This window comes from Scyliorhinus canicula, chromosome 6 (genome assembly GCF_902713615.1).
Source record: "Scyliorhinus canicula chromosome 6, sScyCan1.1, whole genome shotgun sequence".
NCBI lineage: Eukaryota > Metazoa > Chordata > Chondrichthyes > Carcharhiniformes > Scyliorhinidae > Scyliorhinus > Scyliorhinus canicula.
In genome coordinates, this window is record NC_052151.1 from 127,300,689 (window position 1) to 127,315,171 (window position 14,483).

At 47.4% G+C, this 14,483-nt stretch overlaps 1 protein-coding gene across 5 annotated transcripts in view; it reads left to right on the forward strand.

The window, feature by feature from the left end:
* Positions 1–14,483, forward strand: part of agbl5 (ATP/GTP binding protein-like 5) — a 159,389-nt gene that overhangs the window by 96,434 nt on the left and 48,472 nt on the right. For 4 of the 5 annotated variants that reach the window (XR_005460999.1, XM_038800111.1, XM_038800112.1 and 1 more), the window contains exon 13: positions 10,384–10,493. The exons of the other annotated variant lie outside the window; for it this stretch is intronic. Coding sequence is in view for 3 of the 4 variants with exons in the window: in XM_038800111.1 (XP_038656039.1) it covers positions 10,384–10,493 (110 nt within the window). In the remaining variant the exon portion in view is untranslated. The remainder of the gene's footprint in view (positions 1–10,383; positions 10,494–14,483) is intronic. 5 annotated transcript variants of the gene reach the window in all.

Here is a 14,483-nt window from a genome sequence, read left to right on the forward strand (position 1 = left end):
GTTCATTCCCAAGGGTCCTCCAGTACCCTCCAAGTGTTGCTTATTATCATGATCTGCTGCACTCTGAACAATCGAGCACTGGCTGGAGGGACCTATTCGAGAATGGTGATATCGAGGCAGCTCCACAGGCTTATGAGGATGGGTCTGCTGAGCCCGGACAGAGACAGGGTGAGAATGAGGGGGCAAATGTGAGGACCCTTCAGGGGGATTTGATTCAATGCTCCTTCACCTAGGCTGCCAAGGCTTGTCTTCCATCTCGGGGCAAGGGCACCGCCTACTTGGCACACATTTCTGAGAATACACCCTCTGTAATAAAGTTTGCTTCCCCTGCAGCCGAGAGTAAAGCCTGCACCTATGGAAAACATGAAAGGCACTCAGGTTATTGCAACACAATACTTATTTACATCTTTAGCAGACTTGCAAACAAGAAACCGAACATAAAAGGGCTGGCACAGTTACACAGAAACAAATGATCTTAAGTCACCTGTGCCTTAAATGTATGTTTGTTGGCAGCAGCATTGGAGGCAGATTGCTGATTCTGCTGTGCTGACCTTGATGGTCGTCCTATGGCTGGCAGGGCTTGAGCAGGCTCTGCCTTGGAGGGTGTGACTAGTGACATGGCTGGGTCTCTTCAGTCATCATGGTCTCAGAAGATGCCATGGTTACTGACAGAGGGCAGAGCACTGAGAGGAGCCCACAGAGATGACAGGCAGCTTGTCCACCAGCATGGGGCATGTCTGGGCCTCCAAGCTCACCAATGCTGGATGGACACCTAGCAGAGATGCTCATTATCTCATCCACCTTACATTGGCAGTGACCTCCTGAGGCCGTTGCCTGTGTGAGAGCTTGCAAATTCAAGCACTGGACCCCAGGAATCCCTGATTCTACTCCTGGAGCTGCATCTCCACGAGAGTTGCCACTCACAATGGGGGGGTGGGGGGGGGGGGGGTGCTCTTAGTCATCAGGGTCAACGCAGCGATCAATCGCCACATGACGTACTATGGCATGCAGACTCTTGGGGATCTCCACCAGATCTCACCACACATCCTGCCGAGCATCTGCCACCTGATGGACGACAAGACTCATCACCTGCCTTGGACTCGGCATACTCCTGGTTTCAGTAGCCCTGTGACAGCTAACGCTCTGGACATGTTTGCCTCCTCCAACTCCTGAGGTGCCCTCCCCACAGTGCAATACTAGCTGAGCTGATTAACTGACACTCACTGACACGCTTGTATCTGAGCTGGTGCCTGGTAGCAAGAGAGGGTGTGATGCAGGGAGATGTGTGTGTGGCTCCTCCTCTGGTGACAATGGAGGCTCCTTGGGGTCCAAGGGTCTCTGGAGGATAGTGTATCTGAAGGTAAGACAATGTCTGGTATCAATCATCACATAGTCAATGTGCATGCTAGAACTTCTGGCAGCCCTCATTGGTGCCCGCTGTGCTCCCGCCCTGCCCTCTCCAATGTCAGGGGCATTTCTATAGATTCATAGAATCCCTACCACAGAGAAGGAGGCCAAAATCAGGTCTGTGATGACCCTCCAAAAGAATACTCTACCTCGGCCCACTCTCCCACTATATCCATGTAATCCGTGCATTGATCATGGCCATTCCACCTAACCTGCACATCTTTGGACTGTGGGAGAAAACTGATGCAGACACGGGGAGAATGTGCAAGGTCCACACAGGCAGTCGCTCAAGGCTGGAACCTAAGCCGGGTCCCAAGCACTGTGAGCCAGCAGTGCTAACAACCTCGGGGGCGGGTGGGGGGTTGCTGAGGGGGCACAATACCCATGGGCCCGCTATGCCACCTCCGGATCATTTATACCCATAATAGGAGAAGCTCCAGCTTCTGCCTGCCCATCCCACTGATCTCCCCCGTGACCGTGATAATATGGTGAAGGCCACTTTAAACTCCAACTGACCGTGGAGGCCACTGGCTGCACAGCTGAAGGCTTTTGCTAATAGGGAATTGGTAATTCTAGTAATGTGAGCACTTCCCAGCTCTCAAGTTGCTGCAGGTTGGGTGGCTCTGTGCGCCTTTCTTTTGGCTGAAAGTGCCTAAAGGCTGCTGTGGCTTCGAGTTTATTTGCAGCTTGTTTGCTACTGCCATTTTCTGCTTGCCTGCTGTCTCTTCCCCTTGGGCTTACTTGCTGTTTTCTGGAAGAAGGGGAGGAAGAAAGAAGGGAAGGAAGGAAATTGCCTTTCGGTCCCTTTAACTTGGAGTGCAGCGGGCGGGCCTACAGCCAGGCTGAGGATGTAGAAGGGCCTGCTTGATTGATTGATATTTATTGTGTCACGTACTGAAGTACAGTGAAAGGTATTTTTCTGCGGCCAAGGGAATGTACACAGTACATGCACAGTAGACCAGTTACTGCTCGAGCAGCCTGGATGTTTTTTTTAAAAGGTCAGTTTTGTACATTGATTGTGTGTTCTGTTATGGATATGGGTCACCTGTTAATGCCCCCGTGTTCCTGTGGCCCGGTCCTCGGACAGGGTGGTGATGGAAGATTGAATACTGATACTGCAGGAGAGGAGGGGTGGCGACCCGGCTTGACTGCGCAGCCTAGAGGTTGCGTCAGGACACTTTAATGGACTACTGTGACTTTTTATGTTTAGTGGCCATGTGCTGCTCCCTTTATGGGAGCCGTGCAGGTTGCTGATGTTCCTGGTTTCTTTTTGCTGTACGTTTGTCGGGGAGGAAATTGTAGAATAAGAATCTTTATTGACACAAGTAGTACATTAACAGTGCAATGAAGTTACTGTGAAAAGCCCCTTATGGGTACCATGTACCTGCTGCTTATATTTTTTGCCTGTTGCAGCCCCTCCTGCCTCTATGGCCTGTGAGTTGCTGGAAGATGCTGCCAGTGCAGGAGAGGAGGAGGTGGTTTTCGCTCTCTCGCCTTCCTCAGCTTCGCTGCAGGTCAGTGAGACCTTCTGCTGGTTGGCTTCCCATGTGGCTGTTCCAGGTCCACTGTAGGGGGAGGGGGGAGTTTGTTTTTGCACCAATAGCAGTTTATAGAACAGTACAGCACAGAACAGGCCCTGCGGCCCTCAATGTTGTGCCGAGCCATGATCACCCTACTCAAACCCACGTATCCACCCTATACCCGTAAACCAACAACCCCCCCCCTTAACCTTACTTTTTATTAGGACACTACGGGCAATTTAGCATGGCCAATCCACCTAACCCGCGCATCTTTGGACTGTGGGAGGAAACCGGAGCACCCGGAGGAAACCCACGCACACAGGGGGAGGACGTGCAGACTCCACACAGACAGTGACCCAGCCGGGACACTTGGTTTATTGATCTTTTTCCTGGCAGCTGTGTGTTTGTCCGCTGCGACCCCTTTCAATTCTATGACCTGGACCCTCGTCAAGTAACAGTGCTGGAGAAAGGGTGGGGTGTTCTCTCTCCACCTTCCAAAGTGCCCTGTGTCGGTGTGATCTTTTCTGGTGGTCTGTGCTGCTCTCCCTCATGCGCACACACGCGCTGTCATTCATGCCTTTACTCTTTATGCACACACTCTTGTCGATATGCACACACACTTGCCGATATGAAAATGAAAATCGCTTATTGCCACGAGTAGGCTTCAATGAAGTTACTGTGAAAAGCCCCTAGTCACCACATTCCGGTGCCTGTCCGGGGAGGCTGGTACGGGAATCGAACCTTGTTGCTGGCCTGCTTGGTCTGCTTTAAAAGCCAGCGATTTCGCCCAGTGAGCTAAACAAGCCCCTAATATGCACGCACTGACGGTACACATGCATGCATGCATTGGGTGCCTTTTCACTGCTGTGGGTCTGTTGCTCTGTCCGCAGGGGTGGGGGTGGGGCAGCTGGCGATATTGTATTCTTTTTGTTTTTTGTCTCAGTTTTGTCTTCGGTGTGCAACTGGTGTCCTTGTTATATTCCTGCCAGTTGTGTGTTTTTGTTTGGTGCACAGTACCGATATCTTTTGGGGGGGGGGGGGTGCGGTGGAGTGTTCTCTCTCCTTGTGATGAACTTGTGTTGGTGTCCTTTTCCAGCGGATTGAGCGCTTCTTCGAAACCTGCCGCCGATGTATGTCTGATGCTGGGATGGGGTGGGATGTGGGGGACGCTGCCTCAGCGGTCGGTGGCGTTCAGCTGCTTTTTGTTTTCCTCTTTGTCCTTTGCATATGGCTGGTGTCTTCATTGACTTGTCCGTTTTACAGTTTCCTTCAGTGGTTGTTCCGTATTTAAAATGTGCCGGACCTGTGCTGGACTGAACTGTGCCCCTCTTGGGAGGGGTGGAATGGATTCTCTCTCTCTCCTCCACTGCGCTCCATGTTGGAGCAGACTTTCTGGTGGGCTGGACTGGTGAATCTTTCTGCTGATATGGGTTGGGGGGGAGGTGCTTTATTGCTCCTACTGTGCCCAGTGGGAGGGGCTGTTGGGTATGCACTGGCTTAGATGCTGGTGATTATTTGTTGCCTGGTTATTGATTTTTTTGCCTATAGTGTATAGTGGGTAATTTCAGTGTATCGCTGTATCAGTATTGTCCTTTGTATCATGGTACTGTTATTCAACTAAAATATATCCAAGTAGCCGCAGCTTGTCTGTGCTCTGTGCTCCTGCTGTTTGGCCGCAAAACTGATTGCGGACCTAGTGTTTTGTTTTCTGGCTGCCTTTTCTACTCCTGAAGCCTGGAATGAGACGAAGAAAGCTGTGAACAGGCCTACTACCAGTCTGAAAAAGGGGAAGAGATGCTTTCTCACTCCGCTGCTATGCTTTGCTTTACTATGGCTTCAGGTACTGACTGCTCTTGTTTTGAGATTCTGCTATTGGAAGCTGCCAGAGGGGGAGAGGGAGGAGGTACCCTGCCTGTTACTGCAATGCCTGGGTCGGTGTTTCTGCTTGTACCTGCCCTACTGCTTCTTTGACCTAGAGTGAGGCAAGGGGAGGATTTTGGCTAGCCTACTACTAGGCTGAAGATGGAGGATGGTTTGTGATGCACTATCAATTACGACGAGACGAGAGAAGTGTAATCGAGGCTTTATGAAGCAGAGATGTGTAGCCTCCTGCAGCTGCTGCCGAAATGGCTGCAGCTCGGTGAGCCCACACATTTCTACTCCATGGGGGGGGGGGGGGGGGGGGGTTGCATTAGTCGCAGTGCAAAGTAGTGATCGGATGGAGTGAAAGATGTCGGGGAGAACCTCCTGCCAGCGGGAGACTGGGAGAATTTTGGGCGGTAGGGCCAGCTGGACGGCCTCCAGACCGTCCCATTCTCCCGCTCCACCTGCCCATTTCCCCGGGGGTTGTAGCTGGTCGTCCTGCTCGAGGCAATGCCCTTGCTGAGCAGGTACTGACGCAGCTCATCACTCATAAAGGAGTATCCCCGGTCGCTGTGGATATAGGCGGGGAAACCGAACAGGACGAAGGTGGTGTTGAGTGCATTGATGACTGTGGCTGATGTTATATTGGGTTATGGGACGGCGAAGGGGAATCGGGAATATTCGTCGACCATGTTAAGACAGTACGTGTTTCGGTCAGTGGAGGGGAGGGGCCCTTTGAAATCCACACTGAGGCGTTCAAAGGGGCGGGAGGCCTTCACTAGATGCGCGGTCTCGCCGGTAGAAGTGGAGTTTGCACTCCACACAGACCTGGCAGTCTCTGGTGATAGCCCTGACCTCAATGGAGTAGGGCAGATTGTAGGCCTTTATGAAGTGAAAGAACAGGGTGACAGAGCGTGCCGTGTAGGGTCCGGAGTCGGTCCATTTGTGCGCTGGCACATGTACCTCGGGGTAGGGCGTCGGGGGCACGTTGAGCTTACCAGCTCAAAAGTCTCGTAATTTTAGGTGGAGAGCTCGATCCTCCACCTCAAGATCGTATCATTTTTGACCTTGCCCCGCTGTGTTGTTGAACATGAAGGCAACCGACCGTTGGTCAGTGAGGAGAGTGAATCTCCTGCCAGCCAGGTAATGCCTCCAATGCCGCACAGCTTCTACGATGACTTGGGCCTCTTTCTTGACGGAGGAGTGCCGAATTTCGGACGCATGGAGGGTTGAGGGTGCCTGCCTGGTTGAGGGTGGCGGCCAGAGCGACGTCTGATGCATCACTTTCGACTTGGAAGGGGCCTTGGCGATGTCATCCTTGATACGGTTGAAGGACTGGTGAGCCTTGGCCATCAGGGGAAAGGCGGTGGAGTGAATGAGTGGGCGGGCCTTGTCCGCATTGTTAGGGACCCACTGGGCGTAGTATGAGAAGAATCCCAGGCATCGTTTTAGGGCCTTGGGGCAGTGGGGGAGGGGTGCATGCGATCAGGGTCGGGCTCTAGAACTCCATTTTGCACCACATAGTCAAGGATGGCTAAGGGGTTGGTGCTGAACATGCACTTCTCCTTGTTGTACGTAAGGTTGAGGAGTTTGGCGGTGTGGAGGAATTTGGAAAGATTAGCATTGTGGTCCTGCCGGTCGTGGCCACAGATGGTGACGTTATCCAGGTACGGAAAGGTGGCCCAAAGTCCGTACCGGTCAATCATTCAGTGCATCTCCGTTAGACCGAGATCCCATTAGAGAATCCGAAGAGAACCCTAAGGAAATGGTAAAGGCGGCCGTCCGCTTCAAACGCAGTGTACTGGCGGTCCGCCTTGCGAATGGGGAGTTGGTGGTAGGCAGATTTCAGGTCCACTGTCGAGAAGACCCGGTACTGTGCAATCTGATTGACCATATCAGATGTGCCTGGGTGGGGGTACGCGTTGAGCTGCGTGGACCTATTGATGGTCTGACTGCAGTAAACGACCATCCTGTTTTTCTCCCCAGTTTTCGCAACTACCACTTGGGCTCTCCAGGGGCTGTTGCTGGCCGCGATGATGCCTTCCCGCAGCTGCCGCTGGACCTCAGACCTGATGAAGGTCCTGTCCTGGGCACTGCACTGTCTGCTCCTGGTGGTGACGGGTTTGCAATCCGGGGTGAGGTTTGCAAACAGAGAAGGCGGGTCGACCTTGAGGGTCGTGAGACCCCATACAGTAAGGGGTGGTAGGGGCCCGCCGAATTTTAGAGTGAGACTTTGGAGGTTGCACTGGAAGTCCAGGCCGAGTAGCAAGGCAGCGCAGAGGTTGGGGAGGACGTAGAGCAAGCCTCGCAGTATCCTGTAAGTTTCAACAAGATCCCCCCCTCATTCTTCTGAACTCCAACGAGTACAGACCCAGAATCCTCAATCATTCCTCATAAGAAAAGCTCTTCATTCCAAGGATCATTCTTGTGAACATCCCCTGGACCCTTTCCGAGGATAGCACATCCTTTCTTAGATATGGGACCCAAAACTGCTCACAATACTCCAAATGGGGTCTGACCAGAGCCTTATAGAGCCTCAGAAGTGCATCCCTGCTCTTGTATTCTAGCCGTCTCAACATGTGTGCTAACATTGCATTTGCCTTCCTAACTGCTGACTGAACCTGCACGTTAACTGTAAGAGAATCTTGAACCAGGACTCCCAAGTCCCTTTGTGCTTCTGATTTCGTAAGCATTTGCCCATTTAGAAAATAGTCTATGCCTCCATTCCTCCTTCCAAAGTGCATAACCTCACACTTTTCCACATTGTATTCCATCTGCCACTTCATTGCCCACTCTCCTAGACTGTCCAAGAAGTCCTTCTGTAGCCCCCTTGCTTCCTCAATACTACCTGTCCCTCTACAGATCTTTAATCATCTGCAAACTTAGCAACAGTGCCTTCAGTACCTTCTTCCAGATCATTAATGTCAGCTGTCGGGAAACACCTGCCGATTTCCGCTCGTTACGACATTTAGAGCGAATTTGATTAGATCACGCCCTACGTTATTTCTACCAAGCTCTTTGACCAAAACAGTCTTAAAGCAATATAATGTTGGATAATCATAGAATTTTCATAGAATTTATAGTGCAGAAGGAGGCCATTCGGCCCATCGAGTCTGCACCGGCTCTTGGAAAGAGCACCCTACCCAAGGTCAACACCTCCACCTTATCCCCATAACCCAGTAACCCCACCCAACACTAAGGGCAATTTTGGACACTAAGGGCAATTTCTCATGGCCAATCCACCTAACCTGCACATCTTTGGACTGTGGGAGGAAACCGGAGCACCCGGAGGAAACCCACGCACACACAGGGAGGATGTGCAGACTCCACACAGACAGTGACCCAAGCCGGAATCGAACCTGGGACCCTGGAGCTGTGAAGCAATTGTGCTAACCACAATGCTACCGTGCTGCCCTAATGGCCTAACCTTTAATTTATGTGGAGCATAAGTTATGCTTGACTAGCGAATGTTCTGATGGTTTTAGTGTCAACTAGATTGGTAAGTAAACTGCATGAATGTCATTATGTTCATACTAAAAGTATGTCTTTCTCTCACTTTACTGCACTTAAGATATCATTATTCTGTACTTATTTCTATATCTCATGATCTGATATGCAATATTGATTGTTTGCAGAGCTGCTAAAGGACTGATTTTAAATGTAGAAAGAACAGTAGGAGTTTTTGGATATACAATCCTACTTTGTCCCATGAAAAGTATCCATTTCCTCCGGTGAAATCCCTTTATGCAGTCATCCTGACACTTTTTTGCATATTGCCATTTTGATGAAATCATTAATAGATACATACAGTTTGCTAGGACATTTCTGTCTCTCTGACAAACATACCAATCCTCCCTAGTAAACTAATCTGTTTGGGGAGAATGAATGAATAAAAGTAGGTTATTCACCAAATATAAGGGTGGCACAGTAGTTAGCACTACTGCCTCACACCAGGGACCCGGGTTCAATTCTAGCCTCGGATGACTGTCCATGTGGAGTTTTCACTTCCTCCCACAGTCCAAAGATGTGCAGGTTAGGTGGATTGGCCATGCTAAATTGCCCCTTAGTGTCCAAAAGGTTAGGTGGCGTTACTGGGTTACGGGAATAGAGTGGCGGCGTGGGCTTAAGTAGGGTGCTCTTTCCAAGGGCTGTTGCAGACTCGATGGGCCAAATGGCCTCTTTCTGCACTAAATTCTATGATCTATAAATTTCCCCATTTTCTTTAACTGAATAATTACAGATCAACTTCTTGGCTTGTCTCCTTTATACTTCCTGATGTGCTGACCTTTGTGTTTACAACATCATTTACCTTTTATGTCAATTACTTGGGAAAAACTTGAATGTCTCTTATGGAAGTCTGTTTGTTTTTGAAAATGCATCTGTGAACCTAAAGATCCACGTCTATTTATAATTTGCACTGGATTGACAATTCCATTCAACAAATGTGCTACTTGCAAATTGAACAAATCATTTTTCAATGATTCTCTTCCATTAGACATGATTGAGTCCCATTGGAATAATAGAATATCAAACGGATGGTGGAAAATGGTAAATTTTCTGCACCACATCACACCTAAGCTATAGTTGTAGCTTGAAGACTTTTGCAGCATTATTAGCTTTGATCACATTCTGCAAAGAATGTCCCTGCGAATATCACACAAGAAAGATTCGCTATTGTTTTTTTATGTGAATGAGAATAATTTTCTTCCCAGTTTTTCTTATGTTCTCATAGTGGCATAGCAACTAGAGCTCTTTCAATGCCGCTCAAAGCCAGTCATTAGAGTATATGTGACAAGGGCTAAGAGCCATTTCCACCTGCCAGTGCCACAAACAGCAGTTGAAGCTAGAACAGTTGTTAATTTTAAATCTGAGATAGATAGTTTTTGTTAGCAAAGATATTAAGGGAAATGGGCCAAAGGTAGGTATATGGAGTTGATATCTGGGGCAGCATGATCTTATTGAATGGAGGGACAGGTTTGAGGGGCTGAATGGCTTACTCATGTCTCTATGAAGGCTAGCAACTTAGTTAATACACTTCCTTTCTTGTTCAGACCTTCCTCATTGAGTTCAAACAGAAAAGTGATTTGTTCAATTTGGAAATAACACATTTGATGAATAGAATTGCCAATCTAGTGCAAATAATAAACAACATCTCAAGTGTGACTGTTGGTAGATAAACTGATCTAATTGACATCTTTGACAGTTTCTGAAATTAATTGTCCTTCAGGAAGTTGTAATGGGAGTCAAGTTAATTTTCTGAACTGTATTCTTTTAAGTCTGAAGGGCAATGAAACTGTATGGAACCAATAAGCTGCTGAAGATATGAAATGAAATGAAAATCGCTTATTGTCACAAGGCTTCAAATTAAGTTACTGTGAAAAGTCCCTAGTCGCCAGATTCTGGCGCCTGTTCGGGGAGGCTGATACGGGAATTGAACCGTGCTGCTGGCTTGCCTTGGTCTGCTTTAAAAGCCAGCTCTTTAGCCCTGTGCTAAACCAGCCCCATACTAAATAGTAGATACTAGATACTTAATACTAGATATTAAAACTTGCACTATGTTGAATGCTTATATTTGCAATTATTAACATTTTAGGGTTCAAAGGTGTGACTGGTGCACTTAAAAATGGCTTTTCTCATGAAATATTAGAACATTCTCAGCCATTGGAAAATAGTACAGACGCTGGGAGGAAATTTCAACTGCAGGTACAAAGCAACTAATTTTTCATCTGCTGAGAAATGAGAAAAATACTTGGATAAGATTGAGAATAGGAACTAAAATATTGTCTTGTTCAAAAATTTGTTTGACAGAAATACTTTGTTCTGACTGTTAACCAGTGTAGAGAAATGTAGTTCAATTCACAGTGTGAGAAATGCAATTTTAGAACATTTTTGCCAACTCATATACTTATCTTTAAGAACTTACTGACTTTATAATGAAAATAATATTTGTAAAAATGTTACTAAATATTTAATATTGCATTCGTTCCTGCTTCACAATTCCTTTACACCGCGATCTTACCCTCTCTCAGAAAGATAATAAAACCACCAAAATTGCCTTTTATATTACCTATGCATGTTTTGATATTCCGATTTAGCACAGCTATTCTTTCTCCCTACCAGCACACGCCACCACTACACTTTTTATTCATCCTGCTTTTCTTCAGTATTGCAGTCCTACACCCTTACATTTAACCCCAGAACTCTCCGTCTTGTGTGTCTATATTGGATCTGTGTTGTGGTCGCCACTTCCAATTTATTCTTCTCTCTCAGCTATCCAGTAAAATTCTGGTGATCTAGAAATTCAATTTCATTGGAATTATCAAAAGTCACCCTTGCACAACCCATTGCCTGTCTAAATAGTGTTTATTTACCTATCCTTGTAGTCTTACAAATTATTTCCTCAGTAGCTAAAGTTTGAGAAGCAGCAGGCTGATGAGCCCCTATTGAAGACATCAAATGTTAGCGTTGATCGACCTTGAGAGCTTGGCTACAGTGGCGTAATCTTGACATGGGCCTCAACACTATTGATCTGTGGCACCAATAAGGGCACTGGCATAGTGGGTGGTGAGGCTGGCATGAAAGGACAACAAGGTTTCTATCCCATGAAGCCAAGTTACCAATCTGGGATAGTTCCTCTGCATTTCTAGACTCAGGGCAAAAACAGGGTGCAAGAGAGAGATGATGCTTTGGAAGCCTGTGTCAATAATTGCCCCAGAGCCTAATTGGACTTATTTGTCAAAATGTTAGGTGCCATGGAAACTGTCAATATGTTAGGTGCCATGGAAACTGTCAATATGTTAGGTGCCATGGAAACTGTCAATATGTTAGGTGCCATGGGAACTGTCAATATGTTAGGTGCCATGGAAACTGTCAATATGTTAGGTGCCATGGAAACTGTCAATATGTTAGGTGTCGTGGAAACTATCAGAGTTTTAAACCAATACTTTATCATGGTGGGTGCCACTGTCACTGACCACTCGCTCCAAGTTGAACAGAATAATTTCCATGCTTGGCCAGAGCCAGCACAAGTTAAGGATGCTCTGGATCATTGTGCAAAATTTTTCCGGCAGTCTTTCCAGTCAATTCCTGGTGTATACATGGACCCTTGAAGTTGGCATGCGCTCTCTGCAGCAAAAATAATATGTATTCTAGCTCTCTGGTGAACTGGAACGTGTGATGTCCCACACACTGCTATAACTCCTGCACATGTGGTCAGCGTTTCACCACATGAAGACACCTCCTCCAACTTCTCTTCTGAAGTATGTGCAGTACAAATCTCAAAACTGGTGTTTGATAGGGTCAGAGTCAGTGACAGCCGGCAGTGTTTGCTCCACAGAGGATAATGTGTGCAGGTAGACTGCGCAGGTTAGTGACCGGCTTGTGAGGTTTTTTTTAAACATATATTTTTTATTAGCATTTTTCCAGCTTAACAAATAATGCATAAAAATGATCAAAACTGGCTCAGTAGAGTATAAAAGCTTCCGTGTGCATGAATGGAGAAAAAGGCAGGAGAACACCAGCACAGTTGGTTTAACTTAATCATTACATTTGGTGCTTCCATTTATAGAAGAAAAGATGGTAAACTAGAGATTGAGGGCGAAACATACAGGCAGCACGGTAGCATTGTGGATAGCACAATTGCTTCACAGCTCCAGGGTCCCAGGTTTGATTCCGGCTTGGGTCACTGTCTGTGCGGAGTCTGCACATCCTCCCCGTGTGTGCGTGGGTTTCCTCCGGGTGCTCCGGTTTCCTCCCACAGTCCAAAGATGTGCAGGTTAGGTGGATTGCCATGAAAAATTGCCCTTAGAGTCCAAAATTGCCCTTAGTGTTGGGTGGGGTTACTGGGTTATGGGGATAGGGTGGAATTGTTGACCTTGGGTAAGGTGCTCTTTCCAAGAGCTGGTGCAGACTCGATGGGCTGGATGGCCTCCTTCTGCACTGTAAATTCTATGATTCTATACATAGAAAACATACATACAAGGGTAGCACAGTAGCATAGTGGTTAGCACAATTGCTTCACAGCTCCAGGGTCCCAAGTTCGATTCCCGGCTTGGGTCACTGGCTGTGCAGAGTCTGCACGTTCACCCCTTGTCTGCATGGGTTTCCTCCGGGTGCTCCGGTTTCCTCCCACAGTCCAAAGATGTGCAGGTTAGGTGAATTGGTCATGCTAAATTGCCCTTAGTGTCCAAAATTGCCCTTAGTGTTGGCTGGGGTTACTGGGTTATGGGGATAGGGTGGAGGTGTGGGTTTGGATAGGGTGCTCTTTCCAAGAGCCGGTGCAGACTCGATGGGCTGAATGGCCTCCTTCTGCACTGAAATTCTATGATTCTATACATAGAAAACATACATACAAGGGCAGCACAGTAGCATAGTGGTTAGCACAATTGCTTCACAGCTCCAGGGTCCCAAGTTCGATTCCCGGCTTGGGTCACTGGCTGTGCGGAGTCTGCACGTTCTCCCCGTGTCTGCATGGGTTTCCTCCGGGTGCTCCGGTTTCCTCCCACAGTCCAAAGATGTGCAGGTTAGGTGAATTGGTCATGCTAAATTGCCCTTAGTGTCCAAAATTGCCCTTAGTGTTGGCTGGGGTTACTGGGTTATGGGGATAGGGTGGAGGTGTGGGTTTGGATAGGGTGCTCTTTCCAAGAGCCGGTGCAGACTCGATGGGCTGAATGGCCTCCTTCTGCACTGAAACTCTATGAAATCTATGAAAATAGAAGCAGGAGGAGGCTATTCGGCCCTTCGAGCCTGCATTCATTATGATCATGGCTGATCATCAAGTTCAGTACCCTGATCCTGCCTTTCCCCCATATCCCTTGATCCCTTTAGCCCCAAGAGCTATGTCTAATTCTTTCTTGGAAATTATATAACATTTTGGTCTCAACTACTTTTTGCGGTAGAGATTCCACAGATTTACCACTCTCTGGGTGAAGAAATTTCTCTTCACCTTAGTCCTAAAAGGTTTACCCCTTATCCTCAAACTATGACCCCCAGTTTTGGACTTCCTCACCATCGGGAAGATTCTTTCTAATACTACCTTGTCTAATCCTGTTAGAGTTTTGTAAGTTTCTATGAGATCCCTTCTCACCCTTCTAAACTCCAATGAAATTAATATTATCCTCACCGACTTAGTCTCTCCTCATATGACAGTCCCACCACCCCAGGAATCAGTCTAGTAAACCTTCACTGCACTCCCTCCATAGGAAGAACATCAAGAAGAGGGTAAAGCCAAGAAAACATGCTAAAGCGGCATGCATACCTTCACATATAGTGATTGTTTATATAGTCCAACGAAAATGCAGGATAAGATTTCCAGGCCAAATTTTGGACGTACACCAGTACATATCTCCTTCAACTCCAGTTATACCAGAGGCACCAGTGACATATTATAACATTTTTTCCTTTGGGGATATGAGACCTGCCTGTATCCTTACAGGAGCCAGTTAAAGCTTCTTTAACCCCAAAACGATGAAAAGAAATACAGATAAAATTTGAGAAGACGTTAGTTCTAAGAAGATGTTTTCGATATAACCACAACAAATTCCTAAAATTTAGTGCAGTATAGACTGATCATTATTCCACATATTTATATAGAGAAGATCAGCAAATGGGCAGCACGGTAGCACAGTGAATAGCATTGTGGCTTCACAGCGCCAGGGTCCCAGGTTCAATTCCCCACTGGGTCACTGTCTGTGT